This window comes from Fusarium verticillioides, chromosome 7 (assembly GCF_000149555.1).
Source record: "Fusarium verticillioides 7600 chromosome 7, whole genome shotgun sequence".
NCBI lineage: Eukaryota > Fungi > Ascomycota > Sordariomycetes > Hypocreales > Nectriaceae > Fusarium > Fusarium verticillioides.
This window is the reverse complement of record NC_031681.1, coordinates 2,180,417-2,196,331: the sequence shown is the minus strand read 5'-3', so window position 1 is coordinate 2,196,331 and position 15,915 is coordinate 2,180,417. Positions and strand designations below refer to the sequence as shown.

At 48.2% G+C, this 15,915-nt stretch overlaps 4 protein-coding genes across 6 annotated transcripts; 3 read left to right on the top strand and 1 right to left on the bottom strand.

Annotated features, from left to right (window-relative positions):
• The first annotated feature begins 1,000 nt into the window (after positions 1–1,000).
• On the top strand, positions 1,001–6,706 carry FVEG_11456 (hypothetical protein). 3 transcript variants are annotated; one of them, XM_018900717.1, is made up of 4 exons: positions 1,001–1,626; positions 1,693–3,011; positions 3,060–5,530; positions 5,586–6,706. In XM_018900717.1, exons 3-4 carry the CDS (start codon positions 5,357–5,359, stop codon positions 6,552–6,554), a joined length of 1,143 nt encoding a protein of 380 aa, XP_018759039.1. In that variant the 5' UTR covers positions 1,001–1,626; positions 1,693–3,011; positions 3,060–5,356; the 3' UTR covers positions 6,555–6,706. The 3 variants fall into 3 exon arrangements, with proteins under 3 accessions (XP_018759039.1, XP_018759038.1, XP_018759040.1); XM_018900716.1 differs by having other exon boundaries at positions 1,693–5,530; XM_018900718.1 differs by having other exon boundaries at positions 1,693–6,706.
• FVEG_11455 (hypothetical protein) lies at positions 6,015–7,383 on the bottom strand. Its single transcript, XM_018900715.1, has 2 exons — positions 6,872–7,383; positions 6,015–6,817 (listed from the first exon to the last, which is right to left on the bottom strand). The coding sequence occupies exons 1-2, from the start codon at positions 7,105–7,107 to the stop codon at positions 6,721–6,723; spliced, it is 333 nt and encodes a 110-aa protein (XP_018759037.1). The 5' UTR covers positions 7,108–7,383; the 3' UTR covers positions 6,015–6,720.
• A 2,731-nt stretch (positions 7,384–10,114) lies between these two features.
• On the top strand, positions 10,115–13,202 carry FVEG_11454 (hypothetical protein). Its single transcript, XM_018900714.1, has 2 exons — positions 10,115–10,616; positions 10,666–13,202. The coding sequence occupies exons 1-2, from the start codon at positions 10,454–10,456 to the stop codon at positions 13,020–13,022; spliced, it is 2,520 nt and encodes an 839-aa protein (XP_018759036.1). The 5' UTR covers positions 10,115–10,453; the 3' UTR covers positions 13,023–13,202.
• Positions 13,203–13,546: 344 nt separating this feature from the next.
• FVEG_11453 (vacuolar protease A) lies at positions 13,547–15,779 on the top strand. The gene is made up of 3 exons (XM_018900713.1): positions 13,547–14,158; positions 14,218–14,374; positions 14,423–15,779. Exons 1-3 carry the CDS (start codon positions 14,060–14,062, stop codon positions 15,355–15,357), a joined length of 1,191 nt encoding a protein of 396 aa, XP_018759035.1. The 5' UTR covers positions 13,547–14,059; the 3' UTR covers positions 15,358–15,779.
• Positions 15,780–15,915: the final 136 nt, after the last annotated feature.

The window sequence follows — 15,915 nt, the reverse complement described above, 5'->3', positions numbered from 1 at the left end:
ACCCCACCACTCCATCCAACCTTCTCCTGGATTTCATCAAATTCGACCCCCTGAACAATTACACGCCCCTGCGACGTTGCACTCCGGGCATCTACCAGGGGACCACCAGAGGCGCTGCGACCGCTACGACCGCTGAACCCGCCCGCGGGCAAGCCACCTCATCCAATCCAACTCCTGGGTTTTGACTTGGGATATGGAATGTGCTACCGCCATTGGAACACGCGTTTTATCATAATTTCTATTTTATTTTTGAAAGAGAGCTTGACACCGGTTCCAAAATCATGAGGGACCTATCGCTGATTCTGGACCGCACCGTCAATGAACATCAATCGCTCAAACATCCATAGCCGCGAACTTTTGGCATCTGCTTTCCATTATCGGCTTTTTCAAACAGGTGCAAACCTTACTCACGTATGGTTCACGACCAATTTGTGGATGATATTCAGGAACGGCATAGTCCAGTACATATCTCACCCTCCATCTTCCTAAAATGGACTTTATACCGCAGATCTTGGCCATGCTTGGCCTGCTTTTGAGGCACCATGGCTGTTAAAGAATTTATCCATTTTAACCACGACACTTACAAGTATTACCTACTCACACTTTTTCTTTGAAATGGTAACGCCGACGCCAACTGTTTGTTGAGGACGCCATCTCGAAGCTCATGAATAACACTATGAGGGACTTGTTCATTCTGCCCGTTCTGCCAAGAGATATACTACGCTCATCGATGCTAGACAGGCTTCTAGCGATTGAGTTGATCGAAGCTGACAACAATCCACCCCTAAGTGGGGGGGGCTTCAAACATTCATTTGCATGTCAATGCACTCCCGCGGCCACGCAGGTATTTGGTCTTGAAGCTTTCACAAGTCTGATCACACTTTACGCAAAATCTGTGCAAATATTGTGCGCTTCCTGAGTGGGTTAACTCACTCCACAGGAGGTGCGCGTCAGCTAATTACCTGTGGTCACCACCGTATCGGTCCACGTGTCTCACGAGGCTTGTTGTTGCTGAACTTGACGGTCCAGTCAGAATACGGCCTGCAGGTTATTCCTGGAAAGCGCTTAATACATAAACCTGCTCCGTATACGACGGCGCGATCGAGTGATGAGAGTTGCAAATCAGGGAATAGCTTCTCTCAAAATAACAGATCACAGTCAATAAGTCAGCGGTCATTTCGGTGTATCAAAGTCCCCACCCCAACAATGAGAGTCGAGAGCAAGGCACGATGACTTGAAGGCAGCATATATGCTTGACTTGAGTAAATGGATTATCGCATACGGCGACTGCCTTCTTTCGACTAGCGGACTTGTGTCATTGGACCTGCATTAATACGATCGTGCCTTGCCTCGTCCAACCAACAATAACCAGTGTCTCGGTATCTGGCCCCGCCTGCACAGGTTGATGGAATACCTGCAAGGATGAACCCAAGGCGTCACATCTGAATATACTCATCCATTGTGATATTCTGAACCATTGAGAAAAGGAACGAACATATTCTCACATGCATTGTGACAGGAGAATACGGCGGCTACCAATTGAAATAGCAAATGGAATCGCCGTCTGCTACCACTTGATATAGCTAAGCCGTCGAGGCGAAACCGAAGATTTATTGACTAGCCTCTGTAAGCAGAAACCAAGAATCGGTACTATTGTGTGGAAAGAACAGATCTGAAGCTGACACAGAAGAGAAAATTTGCAACCTGGGAGTCTCGAATGCAAATCGATCTTGTTCAAAAAGACACTTTCAGCTGATTCGATCCCAACTCCGCCGATTTTGAGTTGTTTGCTCGGCCCACGGACCATGCAAGCTTGGATTATGCTAGCTTCGAAAAATGCACAATTCCTATTTTGTGCAGTCTTCCGATAAGGTTATTCTCGCATTTCTGGGTTGGCACAAAATACTGGATTCCTCTCCATACATGACATACTGCACGGCGGTAGTTATGGACTTGCCCCTTTTGTCGACGTCCATACTAATAAGCCTCTCGCTCTTCCGTCCGGTCTGCCCTTGGTCAAAAGCGACCTGTGGGTCATATCAACCTCCTTCATAAAAGGGCCGCGAAGCAATTCGCAACACGATTTGCTCCTAGAATTCCGAGATCGATACGTACTTGAACACCAATGCACGAGATCGATGATGAAAGTCTGAAACTCATCGAGGCAGCGAATGGGATAGCCAAGTCGCAAGAAATACCAGCATTCGATTTTGGTCCGGCTGTGAAAAAGAAAGCACAATACTCCGTAATTGACGCGATTAAAGCAAGGAATATGGCAGCGGGTCGATTCGCCAACCAGCCCCTAACTTACTGCATCATAGCTCCAAACAGGCTCCAGGACTCTTCTGGCAAGGCGGACTTTGGCTTTGCCTGCGGCCAGCTATAGAGGGGCTTGAGCACCTCTCTGATCTCGGCATGCATCTCTGATGAACAGGCCTGTCCCTACTAAACCGTCATCCAGCTTCATCATGGCTGCCAAGAGATATGTCGACCCGTTGCATTGTTGAACCCTCCGTTGCTTCGAGGATACTCGATGCTATAACCCCATGGAGATTGATTTAAATAAGGGACCTGTGGATAATCATCTTGGATTATCGCTAGCATGACATCCTTGACGATTCAACTTCAACGCTTGGTGTTCTGCTTTGATGCTCCACGATCAATCTTCCGAGCCGGATTATAGGATTGTTCCAGCCGGTCGGGACTGTCGGCTTTTACAGGCGACACTGAGCCTGCGTAATAAGTCCGTCTCGTCTCGAGCATGCCGAAATGCAGGCGCATTGACGGCTAGTTTGACTGTTGACACAGTGAAGCCTGTGCCATGGCCACAAACGTTATGGCCTCTTTATTCATATGGGAATGTTGAAACTCAAGTGATTGGGCTGCAGTTTCTTCAGACATTGAGGAGTTCCTGGGCTCAACGTGGCTTTCGTTCCGAACCATCCGCCAAGACCGTTTTTGTGCCTCGTCGGATGTTTTCTAGTCTTTCGACGATATGGAAGAGAAGACATGCAAGTCACATCCATCCTGGCCGATTTTCTATCTGTTAAGGATTCTAGTCGCGAACAGAGAACATAGACACAAGACCAGACATACGACACCGGAGTATCTGGATAAATCGATCTATATGTTTGAGAACTACAGAGTATCTGATACTGAAATGACCTGCGCTAGGGTTAGTGAGGCTGGCTAATGCATATGGTCTCTCTCCGCCAGCAACATGCCCATATACGCATCTGTATATGCGGCTTGCATTACACGATATGGAAGTTATATCCTCACGATAAAACCCCCCTTCGGCTGCATAAATCTATCAATAATCAAGCTGCGTATGTATTTGTCACCGTTCGCTGGCATGCGGCCCGTGGATCCCCAGTCTTATCCAGCATTGAGAATGGGAGATTGTCTGATAAGTCTTGGGAGACTATTTTTGGAAGACTCAATCTTAAAAACTCACCAGCTATTGGTGGTGGCCGCTTTCACCTCCCTCAATCGACTTTCCAATTTCGTGTCTCTGCCTGCACGCGACTGTGATAATGGAGATTGGGTCGACAACTGCGCCGCGACCATGACCAAGAATCAGAATTGTTCTTCAAGCCCATTCATTGCCAGCCTCTTGTCGGATCATCATCATCATTCTTGGAGAGATGAAGTATCTCTGGGCTTTGCCAGCAATGCATTGTAATACAATGGCACCCTCAGCCCGTGCTATCTCCCCGCCCTGCATTATTTGTCTGGTGGCAGTGGAAACACGAGCTCCGTCATACCAGTTGGTGACAAGTGTCAGAGACACTGTGTCTCACTTCCCTGTGGAGTCTGGGCACGATTTCGTGATATCGAGATGATACATACATACACACATACAAGACTATCGATTCTATGGATTTCGATTTTCTATAGCCAATTCTCCCTAACCGTCATATTCACTTCATTTATGACTCTCAATGCTTTCCTCTGTTCCTGTAAACATCAACTGACCTGATGATCATTCTGGTATAACGCCATGTCATTCATTCCAGCTTCCCTCTCAACAAGGAGGCCATTACCAACCGGTCCTTGTTTCAAGGGAGTCGAGCTGACTTGCGCTTGAACATCCTTCTGTAGCATGGGTTTCGAATCGGACTGTGGCTTCAGACTCTTCCTTTTGCTTTGTCTGCAGCACCCAAAGATTCTAGACAAGCGTCAGACTCGTGCGTGTTTCTGGTCAGTCACAGGAAACAGTGGCTTAGGCACTCACGCAAAAAATATCAACAGCAGTCCGCCAGCAAGCCCCGAGCCCACCCCGGCGCCTATCCTTTGTCGCGAGCTCAAATCTACTTTGCGGTTAACAAGAATATCGAGAGAGTCTATATCAAGTGATGCACTGACCAGATTCGGTCCCGAGGTTTGGCCTGTCGCCGGTCGTTGGTCTAGGACTTCCTTTGCCGTCTGTTCTTGTGGGCTCGATTGTTGGTTCCACAACACTGGTAAACGGACCGCTAGAAGTTGTATCTGCAACGACCGTCGCGGTTGTCCTTGCCGTGGCACAGAAATACGATTCTGCATAGAGATGTGGCCATGTGTAGGTTGCACATGCAGAAAGCGAACCGTCGGTGCTGTATCTGCTTAAACATAGCCTTCTGAATCCAGCATCACTGAGCCTACCATTGAACGGTGTTACTGTTCAGTGCTGTGCCTGACTCAATACATGTCGTTGCGATTGCACATCTCTCATCGCCACAACATCCAGCATAGGCATTTTCGTGGCCAGATATAAACAAGAACCCGCATGCTCTAGACGTGCATTCGATTGCACGATCGGAATCTGGACAAGGTCTCTCATTAGTTGATGGCTTACACGTAGTGATGACAACCCTACCTCCATCGATGTACCCGCAAGTTTCTGAAGGCCTAAGACTACTGGTTTGTGATGTGACCAGCGCAGCAAGACTGAAGCCAAAGGTGAATAGAAAATTGGATCTCGACATCTTCAGGGAACCGGTATCATTACAATGGGCTCCTGTACACTTGAATCGGTTCACGTCTCTGTTGATGGGTAAGAATGTCTCGAGGCTCGTTACAGCAGCCAGCCTTATATGAGAGCCGACACTGTGCAACGAGGCTCGGCACTCGGTCTGTCCATTTCAAGCCAGCAACATGAACTATCGAGACTACCTGCGCTGATAGTCTTTTCATTTGTTGCTATTGAATCTTGGCTGCGCCCAGAATACGCCTTCAGCCGCAGCTGAGTATTATTGGGGGAGGGGGGCGGTCTTGTTATCACTTGAGACAAAATCGGGCTGAAGTCAGTGAGCGACATTGAACCTCCCAACGGTATGTTCGTGTTCGTCGTAATCATCACCTAGCATCAGTCAAAATGTCGAGTCCCAGCATCGATTGCTCGCAATGGACAGAATTAAACGATTTCAGCGAATACATTCAGGACCTCGACTCCAAAACGCAATTTAATAAGAGCATACTAGAGTCTTGTAAGAGCGAGATATGCAACGCCATCTACGGCACAGGAAATCCTGACATTTCTGGCATTGGGGTTTGTCTCAATGATCCTCCATACAAGATGTATAGCAGCTGATGTTCCGCGACAGGTTGCTGTTGGTTATGTTCTCGAGATCATATTGAGCATATTACTGTCTCTGGCAGTCATAATGTTCAAGCAAAGTGGCAAGAATAGCCAAAGGCATGAAGTTGCAAAAGCTGGCCTCGAAGCATTTGTCGACTCTGCTGCATATTTTGCACTGGCATTACAGCTGGCTACAATCGCTGTACTTGCTCGCAAGGACTATGGTATCAGCACCGCGGACTTGGGCGCTATCGAAGCTCGAATATCCCAATCTGTTGCCGTCGTTAGCATGATGCCGCTTCTATACCCCGTTGCTCTGTTGGAGCCAGCTGCGAAAAGCAGCACGAGAGCCAATATTAAACACAACGCAAGACTGCTGCTCCTCAGTGTAACTGTTGCACTGTCATTCTATCCCTTCTTATCGAGGTGCATTCATGCCTTTGATATAAGCCCCATCGGTGAGGGCAAGGACTCAGAGATATCGCCTACAGACTGGAGTGTCGTTGAGGATATGTGCTTTCCGGCAGAGTATAGGGATATTGGGCGATCGACAACTTTCAAATCTCTGAATGGCTTAGAATTGACTGCGTCCCTGATTACATACATATTCACGTTCTGGCTCCTTGCTGGCCTGCCTGGCACATGCTACGACCGAGACGAGAAGGCAAAGGATACCAAAGAAGCAGAAGGCAAGACCTCTTGGCGTGAGCATGTCAATGAGTGGTTCAGTGATAGGCCACTTGTTGCTATTCTTCCGCTTCTTGTGTTTGTTGGGCTGACTATACCGCTGCTGGTGGTGATCTTCACCCTTAGGAACGTCCAGGAGCAAATGTCGGAGAGCATGGGAGAAAAGTACGATGGGAATTACTGGGGATTTGGACAGATAGTGTCTATCATACTGTTTATCCCTGTTGGAGTCGAAATGGCATACCGGTGGCGGTTTGGGGCGTCATATGTGTATGGAAGGGATGGGCAAGATAGGGGCGAGTCATAATGTCTATTTCTTGAATCTAAGGTGTCACATTCCATTCTTTATAGTTGACTGCATGAACCCAATCCGAGAAATTCTTTCCTGGCCGACATGCATCAAAGTATTCCAGCCGAGTAACGGATATCTTGCTCAGTGGCGTCGAGACGAAGCGGTGCCAAGCGGTTCGAGATTAGTTGAATTGACAGTAAGCATACTTGGCGCCGGAAAGACAATGGTTAGGGACATTTGTGCCCTTGGCGTAGCTGTCAACTTTCATGCAGGATTCACTACTCGAGTGTTAGCTACCAGGTGAAGAGCGTTTACTGTTGCGTGATACATACACCTCCTTTCCAATGGTGCAGAAGCATCTGTTCTCAGTCTTGGCTGAAGAGACTGACGACTTGAGTCCACTCAAGTTGAGTTTGGCCATCTTCCTGATAGGATAGCAACCGTGCTTGCAGTTGCCCCCAAGGTTCATCTTATCGCAGACCTTCATTTGGCAACACTCAGCAGCGGTAGCCGTCTCGGCACCGAAGCTGAGGGCAAAGATGGCGGTGGCAAGAGCGGTGAACTTCATCTTGGTTGTTGGAAGTGAAGAGTCTGGGATGAGGAGTTGAGCTGTGGAGTTTGAAGCGAGAATGAAGATGGATGAGTGATGTGACCAACTAGTGCAGCGAGAGGACCTCTATTTATACTGCACAGATTACCATTTAGCCCGTGACTCTGTGTCTTCACGAGACACTTATCGCTGACCGAACTTTCATGTCAATTCAAGCGTCCCAGCATCCTCATGGAATACGAGGAGCATGCTTACCTGGGCATTGACACGACAGGTCTTGGGCAAAGAAACTAGCGCAGCAGAGTGGATATGATTAATAGGCCATGTTCACACCAGGCATGAAGCATGTATGTTGGAGGTCATGTTTTCGTGCTAAGAATAAGCTTAAGCATGGTCACTTTAAGGAAATAATGAGGCTGCGTCGTGAGATTTGCGAAGTCAACGTATTGAGAACTCAGACAAGACTCTTCAAGTCCATGAAGCTTTTGGGACATCATCTTGATCACAACGAAAGAACCCCTAGTACTCGGATGCGTTGGAGTGATACATCTTTGCCAAAAGCAGACTCTGTACCCATGCAAATGTGTTGGTTGAAGGTCTGTTGGTTGAAGTCGTGAAGAATTAGCAGGGGTTGTCTGGTGTCGGTACCTGCACCGAGCGCCCAGATTACCTGCTCAATTATCTCCAGCTCAAGCTGTGATTGGCTTAGTATGGTTAAGCTTGCAATGATTTTTCCTAGCGACGGAGTACAGCTGCTTTGACTCCTGGAAGCTTGAAGAGGCAGACCCCTGACTGTGCAAGCCGGAAGTCGGCATTCTCTGTACCTAATAGAAACAAGGAATCACATGCCATGATGTAGTGAACTGAACCGTGAACGTAGCCGATTTTAAGTATCCGTAAGTATTTGACAGATCGGTGTCTATGAGAAGTTTTATAGCGGCGCACAGTTCTGTGAAGTCGAAAGACTATTTATTGGACATTCACAAGATCGATTTGAGCCAACGACGAACAGTTCTTTGAGCAGGCTGACACTCAACACCTCAAATCCACATTTCGCTTTAGATGGCCTGAGAGTGGTCCAGTTGGAGGGAGACCTTTGCTGAGTGGGCATATGTATGCATACGCAGGGCTCAGAAAGTTGAAGCACGGTGATTTTGAGGTGTTATTGGTCAAAAGTTCCAGAGAAGGACAACACGTTGATAGCAACTGAGACAGCCACGGACTGCGATGGCATTAGTCAAGCCAGAAAGATATGTTAGAAAACTACGAAACAGAGACAGAGTTAAAGATTTGAGTAGACTTCTACCCTAAGATACCTAGTTATGCTTGTGGGTCTGGTTATCGAGTGTCAGAGTTAAGAAGAGCCATTGGTTACTAGTTGCCATCCTTAAACCTGGCCATCTACATTTAGATGAAAGCAACGATTAACAGCACTCGTTTCTATCGTCATACATATAGCCAGGTCGAAGCGTTACAGTTGCATCACCACCGAGTGTCCCGGAGCCAACCACGTCCGACCGTTCCGAGATCTATAACATCACACTGTGATGATCCTCCAGCCTTCTCTTAATTAAGGAGACAGAGTAATTGCTCTTCACAAGGTAATGAACTTCGTATCCAGATTGTATCGAAAGGTTTGAGGGCTGGGATTCGTCTCCCCAACACGTAAGCCCTCGGACTTACTTGTAGGATGCGCGGATTACATATGCTCTTGGAGCAACACTTATTATCAACTCTCATTTGTCTCACTCCTTGTAAGTGACATGGCTGGAGTGCAACGTAGAAGTGTGCCAAACGGTGACGCACGCCAATAGTATACGGCGGACCCAAATGTCACGTACAGAGATAGGGTGTACGAAGCATTCACCTCGAGCAGGAATATTGTCTCGTAACTTCAGAGAGTCACCCTTCAAATATTTTGTATTCAAGATCGCAAAACAAATCGGCGAACAGTCAACGTTATCGCTTGCAAAGCGCCCAGTAACATTGGTGGTGAACTCTGTATAGAGCTGACCTAGAGTTATTTGGACTGCAGCTTCGTAGTGTTTGCAACGATTGCTGTCACCTTGACTATTCGGGGTTCCAATCGAGTGCAAAAAAGCCTATAGTCCGAGTCTAATTCGGGGGTAGGTATGTATAACTACACTGATATCTCAAAACTACCTGCATCGACAAAATTGCAAGTCCCAAAAGCTCACACCCTACACTAGGTATCCAAAGTTGGTGACTTGGAGACCAACAGGAGCGCACAATGAAGGCCGCCTAGATCACACAACATCGAATTAGATGGAAAGAAAAGCATGAGGAGTTTGTATATTCGTTCCACGCAACGTTTTGAATCAACATCAAGGTGAAAGAATTGACAGAGGAAAGAATTATCATACAGATGGCACGGATCTGCTACCTACTACCCAAAGTGACTATCAGAACCTCCATTACCTTGGGACCCTTTCAACTTCAAATTCCAGTTTAGTACGGAGTATTCCGTACGTACAGTCAGATATAATTAGTGGTTCAATTTTTGACAACGGTTGGAAACGCGACGAGTGAGTGGCCATTAACACGACAGCGCCGAGCCATCGAGGCTTCTCTTTCACGCGTCTTCATTACCTTGATTGGCTGGGATAAAATGTTTGCAGAAGCTTGGGCTGCCCGAGGATGATATGCATAATCTCGATGTGAAATTAATGGGCTGGGGTCATGACTGACTAAAGTCGACGGGGAGCAGAGGGAGAGACAACAAAACACTGAGAATATGATGTGAGTATCATGTGCAAATATTGCCACAGAACACGGAGTATTCATTGAGGTTTTCCTTTTTCTATGAACCTTAAGTTAACGTCATTGCAGATTCTTGGTCGTCTCTGCATGGGACGAGTCTAGTTACAACCCTGAAAATATGACATTGGACCTGGACCGACCATCTTGGCGCTGGCGTATACACCAGCCTTCCCATTTTCCCCTTTAGACATTCCTCAACGAGGGGAAGCCCCCCGACCGATATTAACGGTTTATTGTTAATTTAGTTTAGCTCCCCTAATCAATCAATGTCAACGCTTTTTTTTTTAATCAAAAATCCCCTAAAGGAGATATTGCCACAGTATTCCAGACGATCTCGAATACGATAGATATTCCTTCTTTACCGTATCTTCCTCTCATCTTCTTGTCATGAGACTTTCACTTCGCTTGCACTAATGACAGACGGTAAAAGGTACCACCCCTCCTCTGTCGACGCATGCATCACGCCAGGACATTGAAGCCGCCATTGGGATTGATACACCGACTATTGCATTACATGGAAGTCAGGCTGAGAACCGCGTTCGCAACTTGATCTTCGCAATATCACATTAAATCAGACAGAACAATGGGCTTCTCAAGAGCAAAAGACGACTCTCCGCGATCTTCGAGGTCGCGGTTTTCTGCCTCTGATGAGGGACCTCTATCGCCGGATAGCTTCTTGGGACACTATCCGTGGCCCAGCACAAGTACTGTTGCTCATAAGCGCTATGAAACGCGTCACGTTCCAAGTAAGACGCCGCATCTCTTGACAAGAGTTTAAATATACTGACTCAATAGATGACGCCGACAAGGAAAAGCAGATTGAAGCTTTCTATAACGATCTCATCTGGTCGGATCCCTCATATGCAAAGGATGCGCTCAGAACACAGCAGGGTCCAAGGGCGCCCAAGACCTGTGAATGGATTATGAATGTGCCAGAAGTCAAGAGCTGGCTTCAGCCAGAGTCAGAAAACCAGCAAGTACTATGGCTTTCTGGAACTCCAGGAAGAGGAAAGTCGACATTGGGTGTCTATCTCGCCGAAAGACTCACAAGTAACTTTGCGACTAATCCCACAAACACCTGTGTGTACTTCTTTTGCGACTCAAGTGACTCGCAGAGGAACACGGCTCAGGGCATTCTACGAGGCCTCCTCACTCAGCTCTTTCAGAACCATCCCCACTTCCTCAGCGACAGAATTCGCAGGAGACATGCGCATCGCGGCGCTCGAGTCTTTGAGAAACCTCAAGCACTGTGGAACTTGCTAGTTGAGGTTGCTTTCAGATCCGACCGTCACATCTTCTGCGTCATCGATGGGTTAGATGAGTGCGACGCGGCCTCTCGAACGATTCTGCTGGAGTTGATGGAGCAGACGTTCCATGGCCCAAAACCAGCTGTCAATCTCAACCTTCTCATTCTAAGTAGACCAAGCTCAAAGATTTACGAGTACCTGGGCGAGTTTGTCCACCGAGATTTGGACTCATTCTCTCAGTCGAAGCATGATGTTGAGATCTTCATCAACCAGCGTGTGCGACACATCGCCATCAAGCGAGGATGGTCAGGGACAAGTACCACCCAGGTCAAGCGAGTATTCCAAGCAAAGTCGGAGTACAACTTCCACTGGGTGCGATTGGCCAGCGAGAGCATCTGCAAGCTTCGTTGTGCCGAGGACGCGATCAAGTTCCTCAAAGGATTACCCAATGGCTCGGAACTGCACGTCCCTAACGCACCCATAAACCACAAACGCGACAACTTTGAGCACTTGGGCTTTGGTAACACCGACGAAGATAGAGAAAAGCACCATGCGAGACTCAAGTCGCCGTTTGTTGGTGCGATACTCACCGGAAGAGTCGAGATGCTGGCGTTTCTTCTCAAAAAAGGCGAACCTTTAACGCCTTATACCATTCGAGCAGCAGCAAGATGGGGAACCCCTGGGATGCTGGAAAAGATCATGACACTCCGACAAGATGAAATCTCACGCGATCAAGATCTTTCTTGCTCCGCGGCAGAATGTGCAAGTGTCGAGATGATGGATATTATTTTTGATCATCCCGATTTCAGATGGAGCGACGCAGCCATGATCGGAGCGATAAGGAATGAACGGCATGGACTCCAAATACTCAGGTTACTATTTGAACTCCACGGGGATGACATCGAATTGGACGAGTGGATGATGGAGAGTATCGCGAGCATATGCCACCCCAAGACCATGGATTACCTGCTCACACAGCATGGAACACGGATCGAAATCACACCGACCGTTGCTGAGAAGGCCATCGAGAACCGTCAGGGTCCAGCCATGCTTAGAGTTCTTCTGAAGCACCGGGCACATGAGGGCTTTGTCGACGAGAAGCTCATGACATTAGCTCTTGCCAACACCCGATGCCGACCTGACTTTATGGCCATCTTTCTCGAAATGCCAGCATCCCAAGTCCGATTCACGAAACAAGTCGTCCTAGCAGCGATAGCTTCACCACAGAAAGGCACTGACGACTGGGTCCCCGAAGTTCTGGAGATGCTTCTTGCCAACCGTGCTGCCGACGTTGACATCGACGAGGAGATTGTCATTGAGACATTATGTGAGCTTGGATTTCCTGGCTTGCAAGTTCTCTTCGAGCACAAAGATGAGAGCGTACGGATCACACAGCCACTCTTGGATGCTGCAGCGAGCGTTTGCTCAGCAAGGCAGTTTGCTGTGTTAGCGGAGAGAGCAGAGGATGAGTTCAAGATTACACAGGACATGCTCATCAACACGACGTCCAACACGCGACATGGCGATAGAGTGCTGCCTGTGATGTTGAGATATCTCAAGGGTTCTCTGACCGTCGGACAAGATGCTATTGAATCATTCTTGAAGGCTGGACAGATTGGCTTCAAGGGCTTGCTTATACTCTTACTAAGAGACCGTGGCTGCAGTGTCAACCTCACAAGAGGCGCACTCCGTTCTTGGATCCGAGATGATCAAGTCTGCCGTGGGAGCTTAGCATTCCTTTTTGTTGCACTTCATTCTGGATGGTGCAAGTTGTCAGATGATATGACGGGCTCGAGGTTGGAGAGATTGGAGGAACTGATCAAGCATTATGCCGAGTTGGATGATGTGCGGCAAGTGTTTGCTGAAGCGATGGAGCGCTCCAAGAAGGAGATGCGCGGATCTTGAGTATTATTGGTTGATGTTAGTAACGAAGTTATGATGACGACTTTTATGATGGGCCAAGACTCAACCGGGTGGTTGTAGCTATATATATATGTAATACAGGTTAGGGGCAAGGGCATTTATCACAGGGACATTATTTATATTTAATGGAGGAGAGACAGCTTCTGGTTACATATTGGTGCAATTCCGCTTACATCTCGTTATCGTGATTGCCGAGACGGTGAGGATGCATCCGTCTGACGATCAGGAAGAAGGCATGATAGAGGATCCGAGCTAAGTTAGAGCAGTGTCTAACCCCGGAGTTAGAGTGCTAATGCTAAGGTAGTGTTAGCTTCAATGGTACTACTCTGTAAGTTAAGCTATCAGGAACACTAACAGAAATATCTCACCGCAAACGCGTGAGCAGGCCAGGGGCATCATACGAATACTACGTGCAGGTCACACTCATCATAGATCATCGGCCTCTGACGAATCTTCCACGACAACAGCATAAGAGCAAGTGTTCCAGACCCCGGTAAAGAGTAACAGCATGTTTTGTTGTTTGTTCCTGATACGCTTGAACTTGGCGCTGATAAGATGAGACAAGCATGATGCCTAAGGCGGAAAGGTTTGGAGCTGGTTGCCGAGCAGGGAAAGTGGATACAAATGGTGCGTCATTACCAGACAAGCAAGACCAAGTCACAAGGCCATGAACAGGGGAGTTCTTCACCAAAAGACCAAAGTCCGGAGGCGTAACTTACGAATCCAGGCAGGTGCGAGGTGCGAGGCCCAGGCCACACCCACCACTAACCGCCGAAACAGGCCGCAAGCACAGCACAGCACAGCTCGGACGGTGCTTGCTTTCCTCCGCCTCGCTTGCCTTCTTACCTTTCCCGTCGTTATTAACCAACCATCTTATCTCCTCCAACTCCGTCTTGCATCTTGCATCTTAACTCACCATCTACATCTCCATCTTCGTTCCCATCGCAGCTCGTAACATTCTTGTCGAGCTCTTCCATCATTTCATTTACTTGGTCGCATTATCGACCCGATTGTCCATCATGAAGGGCGCTCTTCTTACTGCTGCCGCGCTTCTGGGCTCTGCCCAGGCCGGTGTTCACAAGATGAAGCTCAACAAGGTTCCTCTTGCCGACCAGCTTGTATGTTTGATCTCCATGATGATTGCGCGTTCCATTAAAGCTTCTAACACCATTCTCAGGCTACCAACTCGGTTGAGGACCACCTCCAGAGCCTCGGCCAGAAGTACCTCGGTGCCTCCCGCCCCAAGAATGCTGCCGATTACGCCTTCGCTACCAACACCGTCAACGTCGAGGGTGGCCACCCCGTCCCCGTCTCCAACTTTATGAACGCCCAGTGTAAGTGCTATTCAAGTCGCCAATCTTAGCCATAACTGACCGCCCCAGACTTCTCTGAGATCACCATCGGTACTCCTCCCCAGAGCTTCAAGGTCGTCCTCGACACTGGTAGCTCCAACCTCTGGGTTCCTTCCCAGCAGTGTGGCAGCATCGCCTGCTACCTCCACTCTAAGTACGACTCGTCCGCTTCCTCGACTTACAAGGAAAATGGCACCGAGTTCGAGATCCACTACGGATCTGGCAGCTTGTCTGGTTTCGTCTCCAATGATGTTGTCTCCATCGGCGACCTCGAGATCAAGGACCAGGACTTTGCTGAGGCCACCAAGGAGCCCGGTCTGGCTTTCGCCTTTGGTCGCTTCGACGGTATCCTTGGTCTCGGCTACGACCGCATTGCCGTGAACGGCATGGTCCCTCCCTTCTACCAGATGGTCAACCAGAAGCTTCTGGATGAGCCCGTCTTTGCTTTCTACCTCGATAACCAGGATGGCGAGAGCGAGGCTACCTTTGGTGGTATCGACAAGTCCAAGTTCACTGGAGACATCGAGTACATTCCCCTCCGCCGCAAGGCTTACTGGGAGGTTGACCTTGAAGCCATTGCTTTCGGTGATGAGGTTGCTGAGCAGGAGAACACTGGTGCCATCCTCGACACCGGCACCTCCCTGAACGTCCTCCCCAGCGCTCTCGCTGAGCTTCTGAACAAGGAGATTGGCGCTAAGAAGGGCTACAACGGCCAGTACACTATTGAGTGTGACAAGCGCGCTTCTCTTCCCGATATCACTTTCAACCTTGCTGGATCCAACTACAGCCTCCCCGCCACTGACTACATCCTCGAGGTTCAGGGCAGCTGTATCTCTACCTTCCAGGGTATGGACTTCCCTGAGCCTGTAGGACCTCTTGTTATTCTCGGTGATGCTTTCCTCCGACGATACTACTCTGTCTATGACCTCGGCAAGAACGCCGTTGGTCTGGCTCGTGCCAAGTAAGATACTTGTGAAATATGTATGTATGAATTACAATAGCGAATGGAACACGCAGCATGGACACGGCTTTGGATATTCGTATGGGATTAGTTTGAATTGTATGACAGACCATGAGCGTAAGGGATCGAGAAGATGGCTTCTCGTCCTCGTTGCTCAGTAATATGAATCCTTATTGACTTTTTGACTATATACTCTGTTGGTGATTTGATGGTGATGGTGCTTATGATATGATGAGATCATAGTTTAGCTTACGGACTGGGGTAAATGGATACTTTGATCATGATCATGATTACGCTAGGCCTGCAGCCACTCTGTGGGTGTTAATGAGCTGGCTGTTGAGTAACATGACAAGATCTCGAGGTGGATGGCACTTTTCTTCACAAGAATGCTGTTGTCTTGCTTTTAGAGCAATCGCGAAAAACTAGGCATTGTAGGTATTTCATCCCCTTTCGAATAAAGAAATATCGTAACACTTGGGTCATCCAAGATGATCATGTTCTGTAACACTGAATGCACCTTAAACCGTTGGATCTCCAGCTCAGTCACGTGCACGAGATGACT

Excerpts from the sequence above, each read along its gene's own strand:
- FVEG_11454 (XM_018900714.1), top strand. The coding sequence starts at position 10,454 with ATGGGCTTCTCAAGAGCAAAAGACGACTCTCCGCGATCTTCGAGGTCG. Across the intron at positions 10,617-10,665 it reads TGAAACGCGTCACGTTCCAA|ATGACGCCGACAAGGAAAAG; the intron begins GTAAGACGCCGC and ends CTGACTCAATAG.
- FVEG_11453 (XM_018900713.1), top strand. The coding sequence starts at position 14,060 with ATGAAGGGCGCTCTTCTTACTGCTGCCGCGCTTCTGGGCTCTGCCCAG. Across the intron at positions 14,159-14,217 it reads TTCCTCTTGCCGACCAGCTT|GCTACCAACTCGGTTGAGGA; the intron begins GTATGTTTGATC and ends CACCATTCTCAG. Across the intron at positions 14,375-14,422 it reads CAACTTTATGAACGCCCAGT|ACTTCTCTGAGATCACCATC; the intron begins GTAAGTGCTATT and ends TGACCGCCCCAG.
- FVEG_11455 (XM_018900715.1), bottom strand. The coding sequence starts at position 7,107 with ATGAAGTTCACCGCTCTTGCCACCGCCATCTTTGCCCTCAGCTTCGGT. Across the intron at positions 6,818-6,871 it reads TGCACCATTGGAAAGGAGGT|TGAATCCTGCATGAAAGTTG; the intron begins GTATGTATCACG and ends ACACTCGAGTAG.
- FVEG_11456 (XM_018900717.1), top strand. The coding sequence starts at position 5,357 with ATGTCGAGTCCCAGCATCGATTGCTCGCAATGGACAGAATTAAACGAT. Across the intron at positions 5,531-5,585 it reads CTGACATTTCTGGCATTGGG|GTTGCTGTTGGTTATGTTCT; the intron begins GTTTGTCTCAAT and ends GTTCCGCGACAG.